Raw genomic sequence first — 17,757 nt, forward strand, 5'->3', positions numbered from 1 at the left:
TCAGTTTCACATGGGGGGGGACATGAGTTACTCAGAGCCAACTGAGCTGATTTAATTTGCAAAATCTTGCAGTTTCTGAAGTCAGATTTGCAAAACAGTAACAGATTAACAGCCTGTTATCCTAAGATGACATTAGTCCTAGAAAATATAATGCTATAATAGACTGGTCAATCCTGGTGCAGAAACCAGTATTCATCAAAGTTCTGAATTCAGAAATGATTCAGCTAAAGAGACAAAGTATTTGAATAGAAAACTATCATTTATTGGGTTTGTGTAGAATTTATAGTCCAAGAGTTTACAAAGCAAGTTCATAGCACGTAGTACTAAAATCACTAAGGGATAACGGCACTACAATACAAGGTAAGTTCATAATAAATACTGCTAGAGCCAAATTGTGATAACAGAGACACCAATCCTGAACCGTGGCAGCTCAAAACAAATACGGGAAAGAGGTTCTGTGAGAGTATCAGCTAGCTAATCAAATGTGGATATATAACATGAAGAGAACTACCGTTCACTCCTTATCGAATAAAATGATAATCAAAAGCAACATACTTCATTTTGAAGTGAAAAGCTGGATTGGTACAGATGTATATTGCTCCGAAATTATCATAGTAGATGATTGGTGGACTTCCATCCTAATTTCTCGAAACAATCACCAACTGCATTTCCCCTAGAGCAATATTTCCTTCGAGATTGTGAAGCAAAGTAATTACGATTTAACCCTCAACTTTGAACTGTTATTTAACTCCCCATATTCCATAGGGATGTTGGCGCTTTCTCATTTTCATCCTGCAACTCGAGAACACCAGCTATTGGCTGGTCTTCAGTTTTCAATTAAATTTATGCATCATATTATATTTCTACCATGAAATACTCATGCCAAGACAAATTTATTCCTAATACAATAAGCCAAAGCTTACTGGACAACTAAAATTCATTATCTAATTATAAATATGAAAGCCAAAAGACAAAGCCAACGGAAGGACCGGTAGCGGTGCCCATTGACTTGGGCTTCAAGTCCTGCCTTCACTCTGATCTGGAGCAGGCTCCATCTCAACATTTTTTTTTTTTTTTTTGATTGAAAGAGAGGGGGCCCCACCCGAAATTTAGTTCAGAGAAGAGGTATTTTATGTACAGAAATCCCACCATTGGACCCCATTATCTCAACCTAGTTCTTGAATGCTGAAAATAGCCCGATCCGACAATTAATGCAGCCGATGGTCCCTAAGTTCCAGCCAGTAAACATGCCTCGCCTTATTCAGGCATGGCCCAGGCAAGAGTTGGGCCAAACAGGTAGAACAACGGCAGCTTAAAGATATCAGACAAATCAATCCTGAAACTGAAAAATAAAGCAAATCCAAAATTGATTTCAAAACTGCTCGATATAATTTAATTTTCCTTTCAAGAGCAAGCCTTTCAAATTTTCATTTTTTAACCCTATTTCACCATTAAACATCAATGACATCATATACATTATCATACATGTGAAACAATTACATGAATAATGTTAAACAGGAAAGGAAAAAGGGAGGCATGCTTGACAGGGCGGAATGCTTTCAGCAAATCTAGTCCAGCAAACATAGTTTGTCAGAAACCCAGACTCTCAGACTAGGAGTCCCATATCTCTTGGTTAATCGTAGCAGACCAGAACATGATGATCCTATGAGAAGTGTGAAGACAACATAAATTCTTTCTCTAGTTCTTTATCTTTGCATCTCTTCAGGAAATGGAGCTGCCGTTGCAAGTGCAAAACCTGTCATGGTCATATACAACAGTCAGAATTTGTTGCATCACTTATTCCTCTTCTTTCTTTCTTTCTTTCTTTTCTTTTTCTTTCTTTCTTTCTTTCTTTCTTTCTTTTTTTTTGAGAAATATGGTGGCAACAACACCAATAAGGCCTCAACACTGGTTCTTTCTCAAGTGGAGAGGGATGCCAACCAGCTGACATTTCTCAAGTAGAAAGTTCGTAACACCACAAAGAAGATGATCAGATCAGGGTCAGATCCCACTCTACCATACTAATTGCATTCTTGTTAGTAACTAAAAACTTTGCTTTCACATGCGAGGTTCAACAGTAAAAAAGGAGAAAGGAATTGTAAGTGAAAATATTACCTCCTGTTCAAGAACATCCGGAAGATTTTCAATGGAAACAAGGCGTTGAATTTCAGCTAACAGTCTGTCATCCTTGATACCCATCCAAGTTTGGGGGGACAAAGCTAATAAGAGAACAGTTAAGACATCATTAATTGTTGGGTGCATCACAACACAATTATTATTGTGATCGAAAGTGCAACAACTTTTTGATTTTCCAGGTGTTACTGGTATGAGCATGTCAAGCCCTTGTTTATTGCCATTTGAAACTGCTGTACCAGATATAACAGTCATAGGTGCATCCCCATTGGCCCTCAGACATTTGATGCATGTTTCGCTGCAGCAAAAGCTTTTGCTCACTCCAAGGCCCCCTGATAAAAGCGCAGCCCCTTGGCAACAGAGAGTAGCTGCAATTTCTGATAACAATTCTTTATTGCTAGAAGACAACAAATTTGCACAGCATGATCTCGCAGAAAGCAAGAAGTCTGAGACAAATTTAAATAGTTCAGTCTCATGAACTTGTTGCAGTACCTCTTCCTGAAATTTAGAAGGCCAGTATATGAAGCTTCAGAGATAAGATACAAAAGAGACAATGAATATGAAGACAGGGGAAGAGAAGCAAGACCTTCACTGCAAGCCTTTCTTTCTCCTCCATGCTTAATCTTGGCTCATCCTCCTCTTGTCTTCTAACTTCTGCAACCCACTTGATAAAATCCCCAGCATTGGCAGGTAGGGATTTGAATATAATGTTGAGAACTTCTGGAACAGTTTGTAAACCCTCGGATTTTAAGAGAATAGGTACATCATCAATCAAGTACCTAGCCATGCTAACCCAACTCTCATGTCTGCAGCTCTAAAGAATATGCCAAATTTGGCAGTGTAATTATTCACTCATGAGCATAATGAATCAATTAGCTATGACATATGTAGATGGAAACTTAAAAAATGAAGTAGGTAGAAACTACAAATTGCATGCTGTAGGACACATTGTACATAAGATGGTGGTCATGTAAGTGTTTGCTAGTGGCAAGAACTGAAATTTCTTTGCATATTTCATCTTGATTTGCTAAAGATTAAGCAGTGGTTTGAAGAATAGGGGCAGCCAGGACACAACTAATCCCATCTTTTGAGGATTTTAAATTTGATATGAGAAGTGATTTACCTTATCCCAAAAAATAGGACTTACTTGCCATCAGCTGCCCCATCTCTTCAAACCACTCCTCGCCACCATTTTAAAGCAAAATGCCCCGGAAGATCTTATCCAGCATCCAAATAGGGCCTAAAGGAGCATCTCCATACTTCACCATCTAACTATTTTAAACTATCTCATATGTCCAAAAATTGTGATAGTCTATCAACATTTTGCACAAATATACAAAAATTTAGGTTGAATCAGATCATACATGTCAAATAGGCATGAATAGAAACCAATATCTTTACCAGTGTATAAAGCAAAGATGGCGCTTTCTGAAGCCTTGACAAGAGCATGAACCTATGAAAGATCAGAACCTTCAAGTCAATGAACCAGGTGAGATAAAAGGTTTTTTGGATTAAAGAACATCCGAATCATGGATACAAAAACAAGTTGCATTAGCTGTTAGCTCAATAAGTTACAGACAAAAAAAAAGTAGGTAAATAATGGATTCAGAAGGGTCAAAATAATGCACAAAAAGGCATGCTCTGCTTCAAAAACTGAAGCTCAAACAAGAGCATCATTAAATGAAAAGGAAAAGGACGATCTGAAACTTCAAAAATTCAAATACAACTAGAAAATGACTTAGCCATTGAGCATTTCAGGTATGATATTGAAGCTAATGCTGCTTAATTTATTTCTTGAGAATACCATAAGTATGTAGAAACAAAGATTAAAGTTAAGCAGCCTTTTGAAACTGTATATCGGATTCGATTAAGCATGTAACTCCACTTAATAAAGTTAGCCCGTTAAATGGAATCCTGTCATAGCTGTCAGAATAGCCATATCTTGAGGAAGTGATTCAGCGTTACCACGGAGAATATTTATATGAAACCCACTACATGGAATCCTGTCTTGGGCTTAGATAAGATCATGCATACAGGAAATGGTGTCAGTGTCATGCAAATATATCCAGTTTTCTGAAAAATAATCTGCATCATGATAATCAGAGATAGTCCCACATTTTGATCTGTTTGATGTTTCAATTGTATATATATAGAATGCTTGATCAACGAAATACAATCTGTGCAAATGCAAGTGATGTTCTATGTTCAAGGTGATACATTAACACAATCTTGCATTCTAATCTGGAACAGGTGTTTGTATCATATATGACTAAGGTGATCATACCCCCTTGGACATCCAGTTGCTTCATCAATGGTATCCATGGCTTCCCAAAGAAGCGTGAGTGGAACCCAGTGAGGAGGATATTTAAAACGTGCAACATCCAAAACAAGTGCCATGTCACTTCCAGCATGATAGCCACCAATTGGTGAAAAATGACCACTTCCTGTCTGAAAATTAACAAAAATACAATCATCAGACTATCCCTCCCAGAAACAAAACATTGAAAGTAAATGCATGGCAGGAACCCAAACAACGTGTTATATCAGAGTACCAATTAATGAATTATTTATTCATTGAAGAAAATTAATATTTATATATTCCTATTTTTCCAAAAACCAACACCTATCTCCGATTGTAAGGGTAGTGACCTATTCAACTTCTAGTATGGCAGATGACTGCAGGTGATGTGTGATACGGAGGAGAAAAACAGCCTCAGGGGCAAAATATGTTGGAAGGTGAAGCATATAACAAGTAAATGGCAGCTTATATGAGATTATTAAGGCAATTTCATGAAAGATGCCAAAGGAAAATGTAGTCCAACATGGAAAGTTACATTTAAGTACGGAGTAGGGTTTTAGTGAACTGTTGTTGTGATATCATGTGTTAGAGTAAAATACTGTCAAACTTGTAAGTCATTCAAATAGTAATACACTCAAATGGTCTAAAAAAAAAAATTGATCATATCACAAGATTCAGAACACAAAATTTTAGCTCTTTGTATGAGCATTTTCTTAGAAAAATTTTGACACCACTGGGATTTAAGGTTTCCATAATATCTTTAAATGATTTTTTCATATCTTTCATGAAATTGTATATGCTGTGGTTTCCCAAGCCAAGTATAAGCCGGCATGCATGTTGGAAGTCATCCAAACATCAAGTGTATCACAAACACCACCTTTTATTTTTGAGATACCACACCATGTTCCAGCAAGTCCGCATGAAAGGGAGGAGTGTTAGGAATCAAGAAAAGATTAAAAAAATCAAGATATAGTCAATAAAACCATAACTATGTAGTTAACTTTACACATTTTTCGCCTAGCATTTCGTCTGAAACAAAAGAAAATGGTTGAACATGTCTCTGCACGTTTCATCTGGCTTCAATTCAATTGGACAAAAACCACCAATGTTGCAGAAGAAACATTTTATTCACAAGAAAGCTATAATCTACGGGAGTGGAAAACATGTCATCCTACAATACTCGACATATACTGGAATTTCAATTGACCAAAAAGAAAAAAACAGATCCAGAAAAAAAAAAAAAATCGCAAGAAGAATCAGCAGGTACCTGTTTAAAAGGCTTCCTATGGTATGATGCAATTAGATGGCAATCTTCAGAGGAAGTACATTTTATTACATGGTTACGAAAGTGATCAATGGTGCTTTGGTTCGTATGGAAAGCTTCAACTTTAGCTCCAGCACAATGAGCTAAGCAGGCAACTTTCCCAAATGTGATGCCTTCAGCTTTGACCTTTTTCAAAGGTTCACAGCAGTCCAACATGGACTCATCAAACCATCTCCATGGGCCTGAAAAGGAGGTCATGAAGAAATACAATCAATTATTCCAAAAATTAAGAACAAACTGAAGCAGCTGCCATTTTTATTATGATGCACCAGGATCTACAGAAAAGGGAATTGGAATGAAATACAAGAATTCCAGGTAACAATCATTGCGACCAACAGCATATATGCATTAGAGACATTCACCCCTTTGTCACACCATGGTATCTGTGTCATAACGAAATAATGCAGCTTAGAGCGGGACATGATATACAATGTACAGACTGATGATCAAACATAGGATCATGCAAATTGAGCAAAGAGCTTGATTTAGAGAAGCTAAAATTCAACCTTGAACCAACACTTATGAAAGATTTTCACCAGATCTCAACATCAAGTATACTTTAGGCCCATTCAGTGTTCATCAGAAATAAATTTCAAAAATAGTTAAGCATGTATCCAATTAAATGGAATTCAAAAACATTGGCATGGTAAAAATATACTAAGGATACAATTTCCATACAAACAGAAAAAGGTAATCTAGAAGAAAACAAATTGTATCTTGATCACTATATTTGTCATTACAATCTTTAAACTGAGATTTGTTAAGGGCATACCATTTAACCTTTGCAAGATTTCAAGAAACTGAGAAATACCTTTCCATTTTCTTCGTGGATCTATTTCAAGGGCATTCAAGACAACAGACAAACTGGCCAATCCGCAATATGCAGGTTCTGATTGAGTTTGGAAGTAAGAAATCAACCTGAAGAATCCTTCCATGGTTCCACTTTGAAGAGCTTCAGAGAAAAGTCGCTACAAAATCAAGAAACAGGGGAAGATTAGTACAGAGAAGCATGTAGTACTGTGCACAGAAAAAAGCTATATATTACTCTTTGAAGGACATCAAGTCACAATGGTAAGAGCATGCTCTTAAACAATTTATCAGAATATTAACTTACTATGTTTTCACAAAAGTCAAAGCAACATGTCCTATCACATCCTCAAGGAAAATAATCTCACTAAAAAGAAAAATGGCAGAAATCATAGTGAAATTGTCATAAAACTTAAAAGCAGCATGTTCTTCCAGCATGTCCAATTAGTATCTTCCCTAGTTAGTCATCTGACAACAAACTACTATGATATTCATGTAAGTGTTACATGTATTCAAGGGAGAGAGAAGAAAGAAAGTCAGTCTCATAGGCGAATAAATCATTGCCTTCATGCACAAATTAAGAATTATATATGCTTTTTGATGAAATAAACATGTGTTGTATGCCAAACATAGTGATTTTACATTAAGATAGCAAATGGTCCCAGCCAAATCAGTTCATCAGACACAACCTATCTCCAATTGTCCACTGTGAATATAATATTTGATGGCCTTCAAATATTTCGCCCTCTTGAAAAAGTTATATGGTTGAGCTTTCAAGCTTAGTTCATCATACAACATTTAAGACATTTCTAGTCTGCTTTCTATCACTTCTTTGCATATATATGGTTGTAATTATGTTAAAACTATTTTTATATGTGCCCCATGTAATGCATAAATGATGAGAAATATACTTGAGTACTTGATTGTTGGGTTCCTTAAGTATCCCCGAAGTCTTGTTGTATTACCATAAAGCTTCTAACTTGGTATCGGACACACAATCAGTCAATAACTGTTCCACCTGATATCTTGGCAGTGCATTTTAAGATGCCGTAAATATTGGAGTCCACAAATTAAGCTTGCCAGGACAATAGTTTGTACAATTTTTGCATGAGCTACTAGTTAGGGAGACATCCCAACTCACAAAAGTACCGCACTCGTAGAATCCTTTTCAGATTTTAATCCTGGATTTATAGGATAGAATCCCAAAGTCCTACAAGTAACATACCATAGAATCCAATACTTCGCTTTCTTCTTCAGTTACCCAGAACCCACTATGTTATTAAAAGCATGTATTTAAAAGTATAATATGCATTTAAAAAAATTCTAGGAACCATAATAAAGGCATAGATTTAATTTACACTTGTTATATCCATTGCACTAATAACAACAGATCCTGTTATCGTTAAATTTGTAAGCATTGCCACATATGTACATGCTTTGAAAAAAAAATGTAGCTTATCTCCAATCTACTACTGATCTTAAAAACACTATGTCTTTTTGAGAAACTTCATAAAAAAAACTTTGATCCTTCCAAATTTTTGCAGTTCCACAGCAAATGGTACCACTTTGCACATCAACAACCGTCCTAGTATTTAACTATTAAATAACATAGGGCAATCAAGAGAATACTCCGAAACAACCCATTATCCATAAATCTGTACTATTTTAAAACCTAATTATAATCTTGGCAGTGAGCAAACAGGGGTTTAAAAACAAAAAATCTCACTGCAAGCAAAAGGTAAGAAATTTAACCCCTTTTTTATTGGAAGCAAATAACGAAAAATATAAATTACAACATCAGCAAAAAACAAGTTTTCAAATTGTCTCCCAAACTTTTGGGATGTCTCCCAAACTACTAGTTAGGGAGACATCCCAACTCACATAAGTAGAGTAGTTTGGGAGACATCCCAACTCACATAAGTACCACACTCGTAGAATCCTTTTCAGATTTTAATCCTGGATTTATAGGATAGAATCCCAAAGTCCTACAAGTAACATACCATAGAATCCAATACTTCTCTTTCTTCTTCAGTTACCCAGAACCCACTATGTTATTAAAAGCATGTATTTAAAAGTATAATATGCATTTAAAAAAATTCTAGAAACCATAATAAAGGCATAGATTTAATTTACACTTGTTATAGCCATTGCACTAATAACAACAAATCCTGTTATCGTTAAATTTGTAAGTATTGCCACATACGTACATGCTTTGAAAAAAAAAATGTAGGTTATCTCCAATCTACTACTGATCTTAAAAACACTATGTCTTTTTGAGAAACTTCATAAAAAAAACTTTGATCCTTCCAATTTTTTGCAGTTCCGCAGCAAATGGTACCACTGTGCACATCAACAACCGTCCTAGTATTTAACTATTAAATAGCATAGGGCAATCAAGAGAATACACCGAAACCACCCATTATTCATAAATCTGTACTATTTTAAAACCTAATTATAATCTTGGCAGTGAGCAAACAGGGGTTTAAAAAAAAAAAATCTCACTGCAACCAAAAGGAAAGAAATTTAACCCCTTTTTTATTGGAAGCAAATAACGAAAAATATAAATTACAATATCAGCAAAAAACAAATAAGGAAAAAATTGAAAATTCTGAGTATAAACAAATAACGAAAAGCCTAATTACAATCCCAGCAATAAACAAACAAGGAAAAATTAAAAATTCCAGATGTACACAAATAATTTTAAAATTTTATTCGCATTTTTTCCTCTATTGCATGGACCCCCGATTGTTAGTACTAAAAAAATTCCTGACGACACTTCTCTCTCTAGGGATAGAGAAATAGGAAAGGATACAAGAAGAAAGAACATCTTAATAGGAATAATTAAACCCTAGTTGCGAGCTAGATATGTACCAAAAACGCACTCGAAAGAAACAATTTTAGAAACTCTAGGCAATATTAGATCAAAAAATGGAGAAGAGAGGAAGAATAAAATATCACGCACCATTGTCTATTTCTAGGATGAAGATTAAAGAAAGATGGGATTATCGCAACTTCGAAACATATATACGATCCGAAAACTAAACATCGCATAGAAAACCGTAAATTCTCCGATCTCTCCGCTATTTCTCGCTCGAGCCAGTCCATAATCTTAGAGACTTGAAATGAAATACCATTCCAACAGCTTAGAGAAACAACATCAGGGTGTAAGAACCCAAGCAACTTCATGATACGACTGATTGAGAAATCCTAATCCCAAATTAAAGACGACCAAAACTGGTTGATAGAGAGGAAAAAAAAAAGCATCGACGGGAAAGAAGTAAGAGAACATTATAACGACGACACGATTAAATTGCTGCAGCCATACGACATATAATCGGAGCAACAGATTAGCTGCAATCTCCGGTTTCGTCTCTTGATATGAAGAGCAGATCAAAGAGGGATTAAACAAAGTACAGAGATGGAGAGGGAATAATACCTTCCCTTCGGACGAGGCGAACTCGATCGCGGGTGGAGAAGGGAGTATCCGCCGATAGATACTCGCCACCGCCATTCCCCCTCCCTCCTTTCTCTCCTCCTTGACGAGGACCAGGAAAAGCCCCGATGTATTATTTATCATAGGACCCGCCAAGCTTAACACCTTTCAAATCCGCTACCAACCCGACTTAATACTAATACCCCAGTAGACTAACCGACGAAGTCGGAGCTCCACACCGGAACGGGCTGGTTTACGAATTGGGCCTGTCCCACGGTTGGCTTAAGGATTGTTCTACCATGGGCCAAGAATCTCAGTTATGGAGAAAGGCTTTGTGCACCGAGAGTTGTAATAAAACTGACATGGAGCGCACCACCCAACTATTATACCCAACTATTATAGGTCACATAGTTATTATTTTTTAATATATATTTAATATGATTATATTATGATATCCTATTTGACTTTGTGCATACAAAAAGTCATTATTTTTGTTTAGAAGTCATAAAGAGGGAAGAGCATTTTCGTCATTAAAAATTTATGAAATTTTTAAATGATGAAAATATCCACTCTTCCTTATGATATTCTGTGGTCAAATTATGAATAGAAAGTGATAATTTGACTATAGGATATCATAATATCGCCACAGAATATCATAATTTTTTCAGAAGAGAAGTGATATTTTCATTATTTAAATTTCAAACTAAAAAATAGAATTATAAGCAATAAATGCACGTTGAAACAAGACAACTACATGATCCAATCAGATGGAATGGTATATTTTTTCTATATCACATATCATGTATAAAAAATTACTCCACTCATACACGATCATGTCCAATATAATATAATATAAAAATCAGTCATTTCACATAAGTTACGCATGACATTACCAAGTGTACGTAGGGGTTGCACCTAGCACCGCTCTGTGCGTATATAGCAAGGACACCTGCTAAATGATGAGAAATCACACCTCCAAACTCTTCATCTTCTACTCCTTTAAGGTAAGTTGTTGAGGAATCTGGTTCATATATTTGCCATGAATGATGTTCTCTATACTTTAATCAATTTGTTTGATTTGGTTTCTAATAGATTGGGTGAAAAGAGGTATCAGGCAGCATGTGTTCATCTAGCCTGGTTACTATGGAAAGCGCGTAATGCTAGAATTTTCGAAGGTATTTATGCTGACCCCTACTAGTTGATGCGCCAGATTGTTGGGCTGAATTGTAATTCCATATCTTTTACTCCTTTAAGGTACTGGGACTGCCCTTTTACTATAACTCAGAGGAGTGTATCCTCCACTTCTGTTGGCTGGCAGCCCCTTCCCTTGGGAGTATTGAAGATTAATTTTGATGGGGCAGTAAAAACAAATGAGTCTGCAGCTGCATATGTGATCAAGGATTTTCAAGGCAGGCTCATTAGAGCTGTTAGTCGCCAGTTATTAAATGTTTCAGTTCCTTATGCTGAGTTGGTAGGATCCTTGCATGCTGAACGTTTGTGGATTGAAGAGGATTCTAGCCTAGTTATTGGCTGGATTGTACAAACTCAGCCTCTCAAGAATCCTACTTGCCTTTAATCAGGGATATTTTTGCATGGAAAGCTCAAATGGTAAGGTATCCTTGGAAGGTTTCTCATGTCTATCGAGAGACTAACCAGGCGGCTGATTGGTTGGCTTCTAATTCGGATTCTAATGTCTTATTCTTTGGCCATCTTGATACCTTGCCCAATCAGTTTTTTAATATTTTGAAAGCAGATACTCGTGGAACTGCATATATTAGATAGGTTTAACAGAGGTTTGTTTAACCAGATGCTGATCATCTTTTTGGTGGCTTGCTGTATTATTATGTGGTGCTGTGTTCATTTTACTTTCTCCTGTCCCTGTTCTGTTGTTTATTTCAATTCCTACCTGCAGTTGGGATTCTTTCTTGATAGTCTAACCCCTTGTGTTTCAAATTGTTCTGCTGAATTTCAAGCCAATTCTCGGCAGCCTTTGTTTATTTGCTACCAGGTTGCTGTCTTTCCAGGCAGCGCTGCTAACATGTACAAATGTTCTTGGAATTCTAACATGCATACAGGTTTTTATAAAGAGGAGGGTGTTCATCACTGCTGGTCTTCCTTTTCAATCAATGGGTTTTGTGTTCATAGCCCAGCTCACATATTTTTCAGTGGCGATGCATCCTCTCATGCATTGTCTACAGCTGTAAAGTTCAGTTTCATACACATGATATAGGTTCTATTGAAGTATAATTTGTTGGTCCTCTGTGCCAAATTTTGGCGTACAGTTTCAGGTTACATTATTTCAACTTATTTGTTGGGGTTTGTATACAACTTTGGTATCATTACTGTTAGCAGGATTTGGATCTCTTATGTATTTCTTTTGTTGGCTCTGTTTGGGTTTGTATATAACTTTTGTATCAATACTGCCAGCAGGATTTTGTTCCCTTTGTTTTATTGTACAGCACTCTTGTCAATGTAATAATATAGTACTTCATCTTTTTCACAAAAAAAAAAAAAAAAACTCTTCATCTTCTAGTTTTTATAATATTATAAATGATGATAGATCTCATTTGGCCAATTTTACGTGAGACTAATGAATAATATATTTATAATATTATAAATAATGATAATTCTCATTTGATCAGTTTTATATAAGATCAAGCAATGTTGATAAATTGTTAAATTTATAAAATCCCAAATCCCTCCAATTTGAAATATGTAAGTACTTCATGAACATCCCAAATCAAATTTTTAAAAGCCAGTCGCCTATTCATTAAAAAAAAAAAGAGAAAAAGCTTCAAGGTAAAAGCATCTATTAATCTTCTCTTAGAAAATTTCTCATATGAGTGTTTTGAGAAAATTAAGAAGCTTTAAATATTACCACCTTCTAGGCCACATAGATAGAAGATAATATCTATTCAAAGTAATAAATAAAATTTTAATTGAAAGTCTTCCACTAGGATTACATATAGAATTGCCAAAAATATATTATAGGTTGTCATATTTTTAACACGAAGTTCTTAAAAAAAGGATAGGTATTGATCTTCTCTTTTTTTTTAAAAAAAAAAAGGCCACATGTCAATGGATTGAAAAATCAATATGGAGCTCCGACCTCTTTGTCTTTTTTTTATTTTTTTTCTTTTTATCTTTCACATGTCAATAGATTAAAAAACTAGTATGAAGCTCCAACTTCTTCATCTTTTTTTTTCCCCCCTTTTTTATCTTCCACATATCAATAGATTAAAAAGCTAATATGAAGCTCCAACCTCTTCATCTTTTTCAATTTTTTCTCTTTTACCTTCCATGCCACTTAGATTGCCAATTTATTTAGAGTAATAGATAGACTTTTGATATAGATGATAAAAAAGAATATTTAAGGAGGTGGAATATAAAAAGGTTGCCATAGTCATGGGAATGGTTCTACCTTTTGAAAATCCACATAGCTAGAAAGTACTACAGTATGTAAATATCTATATATATTTACTATTTAGAAAATCTTTTCCCCTATAACTATTTTCTATGTAATCATTACTCATGTCCATTTCCCTGCAAGCATTAGTTAATAATACATGCAACATCTAACATATCATTAAAATGTTGTTACATAACTTATTATTTACAATTAAAAAAAATATTCTTTTGTAACTCGATCAAAATTTACCAATATTCATAGTCATAATTAAGAGTTGAAATGTTTTTCTAAAATAAGTGAACAACTTCATCATATTTTGTGCATGTTTATAGATTACAGGTTTTTTTTCTAATGTACAAACAAGTATTAAAATGAGTGGTGGTGGTTGTGTAAGTTTGTATTCATTGGTTAAACTAGCATGATTAGTTGATGTTTCATTAACATCTCTCACTTACCTATGCATACCATTAATGGGTTTCATGCTGAGCAAATATTTCATTGTTTATTAATATTTATCTTTCACAGATTCTTCATTGTTAATTCTAAACTTCCATGCCATTTACCCGATCCAAGGTGTTATGATAGGAAGATGCTAAACTTATTTCTTTGTCCTTGGACTGAGTCACTTTTGTTTTCATTGACCAGCATTATATGCGCAATGTGATTGCTATATCGATCCATCATGGCTTATAAAAGCTGCCACATTACTATCAACTTGAAAAGCCCAGGCCCAACTTATGGAAGCCGATATTTAACATGTAGTCTTCTTTTAATGAGCGGAAGTACGAAAATGGTGGTCTTCTCTTAACAATTGCTATTTACTAGTTGATGGATTGGGAAAATATATCTTGGCTTATGTTGTTTTTGATATTCATAGAACATCTTAGAATTTGGATTTAGAATTTTGGGGGTCACCAAGTCAAGGCAAAAGCTTAGGGTAGCAGATGAAATTCATACCTGTCCATTATACACGATGACATTGACTCCCATTTTCTTACAAAAAAAAAAAAACGAAGGCATTGACACCGAGAGATAGGAGCTTATCAACCTGCAACTTCCATCCTGTGGTATTAGTATTTGCTTGATCGGCTAACACAAGGACTACCACGACTCAAGGAATGAAAAGAAAAAGACTGTTGATATCAACGCAAAAGCTGCTATTTCATAAAATATACCAAAAATTCTTGATCAGACATCCAAATGAATTTTATTCTCATAGAAAATAGTAATTACTGTATTTCTTTATCAAAAAAAAAAAAAAAAAAGTGTTGCTTTCAGAATATCAAAAGCAAAAACATAATAAGTGAGTCCTAGTTACTAGCTGGTTTAGATAATTTTGTTACCTCACGGATCCTAGGTTTCATGATGTTGTGGTTATGAGTCAAGAGATTGAATGGCTCAGATGGTTGGTTTATATCTTCATCTTCGCATTCGTGAAGTATTGCCTTCGCCTTCGCATAGCCTCACGATTTTATCTTTTAAAAAGCGCCTCACATTGGGAGAGAAAGTTCCAATCCAAATAAATTATATTTCCTCTTGATTCATAACTGGAGGAACTAAAAAAGTCCTCTCTACACCACAACAACACAGCCCTCCAATCAAGAGGGAGTATGTGTGGATAGGAGGCCAAGGGATCGAATGGCTCAGATGGTTGGCTTATGCTTTCGCTTCCGCATATGTGAGGTATTGTCCGCTTTGACTTATGACCATATTTTGGGAGAAAAAGTTTCAATCCAAATAAACCATATTCCCACTTGACTCAAGACTGGTGGAACTAAAGAAGTCCTCTCTACACCACAACAACACAGTCCTCCAGTCAAGAGAGAGTGTGTGGATAGGAGACTAAGGGATCGAATGGCTCAGATGGTTGGTTTGTCCTTTTGCCTCCGCATATGTGAGGTATTGTCCGTTTTGATTCATGACCATCTTTAGGCTTCAATGAGTCTTGATCATTTAAAGCCTCACGATTTTATCTTTTAAAAGGTGCCTCACGTTGGGAGAAAAAATTGTAATCCATATAAGTCATATTCTCTCTTGACTCATAATCGATATGGGACTAAAAAAATTCTCTCTATACCATAACACATGAAATCAGCAAGAAAGTCAAAAACATCGTTGGACTGCTTCCGCAACCGAAAGAGATAACAATCAATCCTCAAAAAATACGCAAGCTCAACAAAACCAGTGCATTGATCTTAATATTAATTCTACGTAACAAGGTCTTCTCTTCATAATGGTTATTATATGCAACTCCACAATTCTTAGTGTCATGTCTCGGTCAGACAATATGAACCGTGTATGCGACAAATGGCCACATATTTTATATCGCGTAGCTATATATGACGCAGGAAACCTCCCTACACCTTTCACGTCCGATCACAAATCTTCCAAAAAAAATATTTATTACAACTACATATGACATGCAGTTAAAATTTAGAGCATCTAAACTCTAACATAACCATTTCAACATGAACCTTTGATAATTCTATAAATATCAAGATAAATTATCCGTTGATGCAGTCTCCAAATAAGTTTGCCAAGGATCTACCCCCGAATCATAAACGAGCCAGAGAATAACCATTAACTAGTCCATATATATTCCGAGACCAGTTATCTGTGATATTGACTAGAGTTTTCAAGTACTCATGAACTTTGAAACACATCTACCACCATGCTACCAAAAAAAAAACACACCTACCACCATAAAGATAATTATACAATTCATTTCATATATTTTCATCATGAAACCAACATCTTCTTTTTATGCATAAAAATTCAGCATCATGCTCAAGTGGAGTATTTCGTGATCGGTTCATATTTTTAAATTATTACACATGGAAGGTAAATTAAAGCATAATTATTTATTTTCAAATCATGAAATTTTATAAACATCTATATAAAATTAAATTTCAAGAACCATTTTTATCACATATTACAAATATATTTTTAAACCGGGTATGTAAAATGTTGATTCATTAAATTATCATGCAAGAGTCAAAATGATTTTATACGAAATGCATCATAAACCACTAGAGCAATAGTGCTACTTACGGACTAAGTGCAATAAAATTTAGAAATTTCTCTCAGCAAAAAGACTACACTCAAACTAAAATAATTACATCAATCGATCAGGCTTTCTTTCAGAACTCCTAAAGAAAAATCCTTACAACATAAACTTTATTTTTAAGCATAGATAAGCCCACCTAGGTTGTGAGACCCTCTTGGAGTTCCACAACCAAGAATGCTTATAGATCCAGAGTTGTGCCCCTAGAGTTGCAACTCAAAAGCTCTGCCTCTCGATGGTACATTTCCTATTCCCACATACGCGGACTCCTAATCAATTAATATCGATCATCTATCATGCAATAATCCCTAATCCAAACATAACTCAACTAATCTATACTATAATATAAATTATTATTGTATGAGAATCTAAGGGGTATTTGATCGGGGCATTGAGATCTGGAATGAGAATGAAATGGATGGCTTCCGTTCTAAACATTTGATTTGGAGGAATTCTATTCCGAAAGGAATGAAAATGGCTCAATTTCTGCGTGACTGAATCCGGATCACCTCTAATAGAGCCAAAATCCTATTCCATCGGAATCAGATAAAATTTCAAAAAAAAAAAAAAAAACACCTATCGCCGTCCCCGAGATCAGGGGACTACTCCCTGCTCGAACCCGGCCCTCGTTCTCGCGGTTCCGGCGCTCGATGGTGGTGATCATCTCCTCGGCCTGCCACGCCACCCACCGGCTCAGGATCCGGGAGTGACGTCGACCAGCGGCGGAGGATTCCGCGAGGTCGTCGCCCTCGAGGTCCGACCGCCACCGCCTGCGTGCGAGGAGGTCGGGGGCTTCACCGCCGCATCTGGTGGCAGAGTGGTCGTCGTCGTCGTCAGCGGCGGAGCTGCAGGAGGCGAGGGCGGTCATGCAACCGTCGATGTGGCCACGGACCAACTCCTCCAGGCCATGCCGGAACTCCCGATCGGCGTCCTCCCGCTTCTGCCAGAAATCCGTCATATCCGATCCTTCCACCGACGGAACCCTATGCAGGCATGAGTCCTAAAATCTATGGCGATGAAATCGATCGATCGTATTAGAAAAAGAACCGTAGAACAGGAGAGAAAGGGGGAGAGCGATGGGGCAATTTAGAGAGATTAAAGAAAAAAAAATTTTCGTTTTCCAATGCTGTTTTAAATTCGTAGTTCTTGTTCTTCGAGTGTGGGAGAAGGAGAGAAAGGGGGAAGGGAGAAATACCACCGATCCCAATGAGGTGGACGACGGAGAGAAAAAAAATAAAAGAGGAAAAATTAAAATAATTAATTTTTAAAAATTTTAGTTAAAAATAAA

The 17,757-nt window shown here is 35.9% G+C and overlaps 1 protein-coding gene across 2 annotated transcripts; it reads right to left on the reverse strand.

Moving 5' to 3' along the window:
- Positions 1-1,417: 1,417 nt before the first annotated feature.
- Positions 1,418-10,146, reverse strand: LOC105055703 (glutathione gamma-glutamylcysteinyltransferase 1). 2 transcript variants are annotated; one of them, XM_010937635.4, is made up of 9 exons: positions 10,000-10,146; positions 6,568-6,724; positions 5,700-5,938; positions 4,418-4,581; positions 3,535-3,586; positions 2,720-2,947; positions 2,373-2,631; positions 2,116-2,219; positions 1,418-1,756 (listed from the first exon to the last, which is right to left on the reverse strand). In XM_010937635.4, exons 1-9 carry the CDS (start codon positions 10,138-10,140, stop codon positions 1,664-1,666), a joined length of 1,437 nt encoding a protein of 478 aa, XP_010935937.2. In that variant the 5' UTR covers positions 10,141-10,146; the 3' UTR covers positions 1,418-1,663. The 2 variants fall into 2 exon arrangements, with proteins under 2 accessions (XP_010935937.2, XP_010935936.2); XM_010937634.4 differs by having other exon boundaries at positions 2,116-2,631.
- Positions 10,147-17,757: the final 7,611 nt, after the last annotated feature.

This window comes from Elaeis guineensis, chromosome 12, assembly GCF_000442705.2.
Source record: "Elaeis guineensis isolate ETL-2024a chromosome 12, EG11, whole genome shotgun sequence".
In the NCBI taxonomy this organism is placed as follows: domain Eukaryota; kingdom Viridiplantae; phylum Streptophyta; class Magnoliopsida; order Arecales; family Arecaceae; genus Elaeis; species Elaeis guineensis.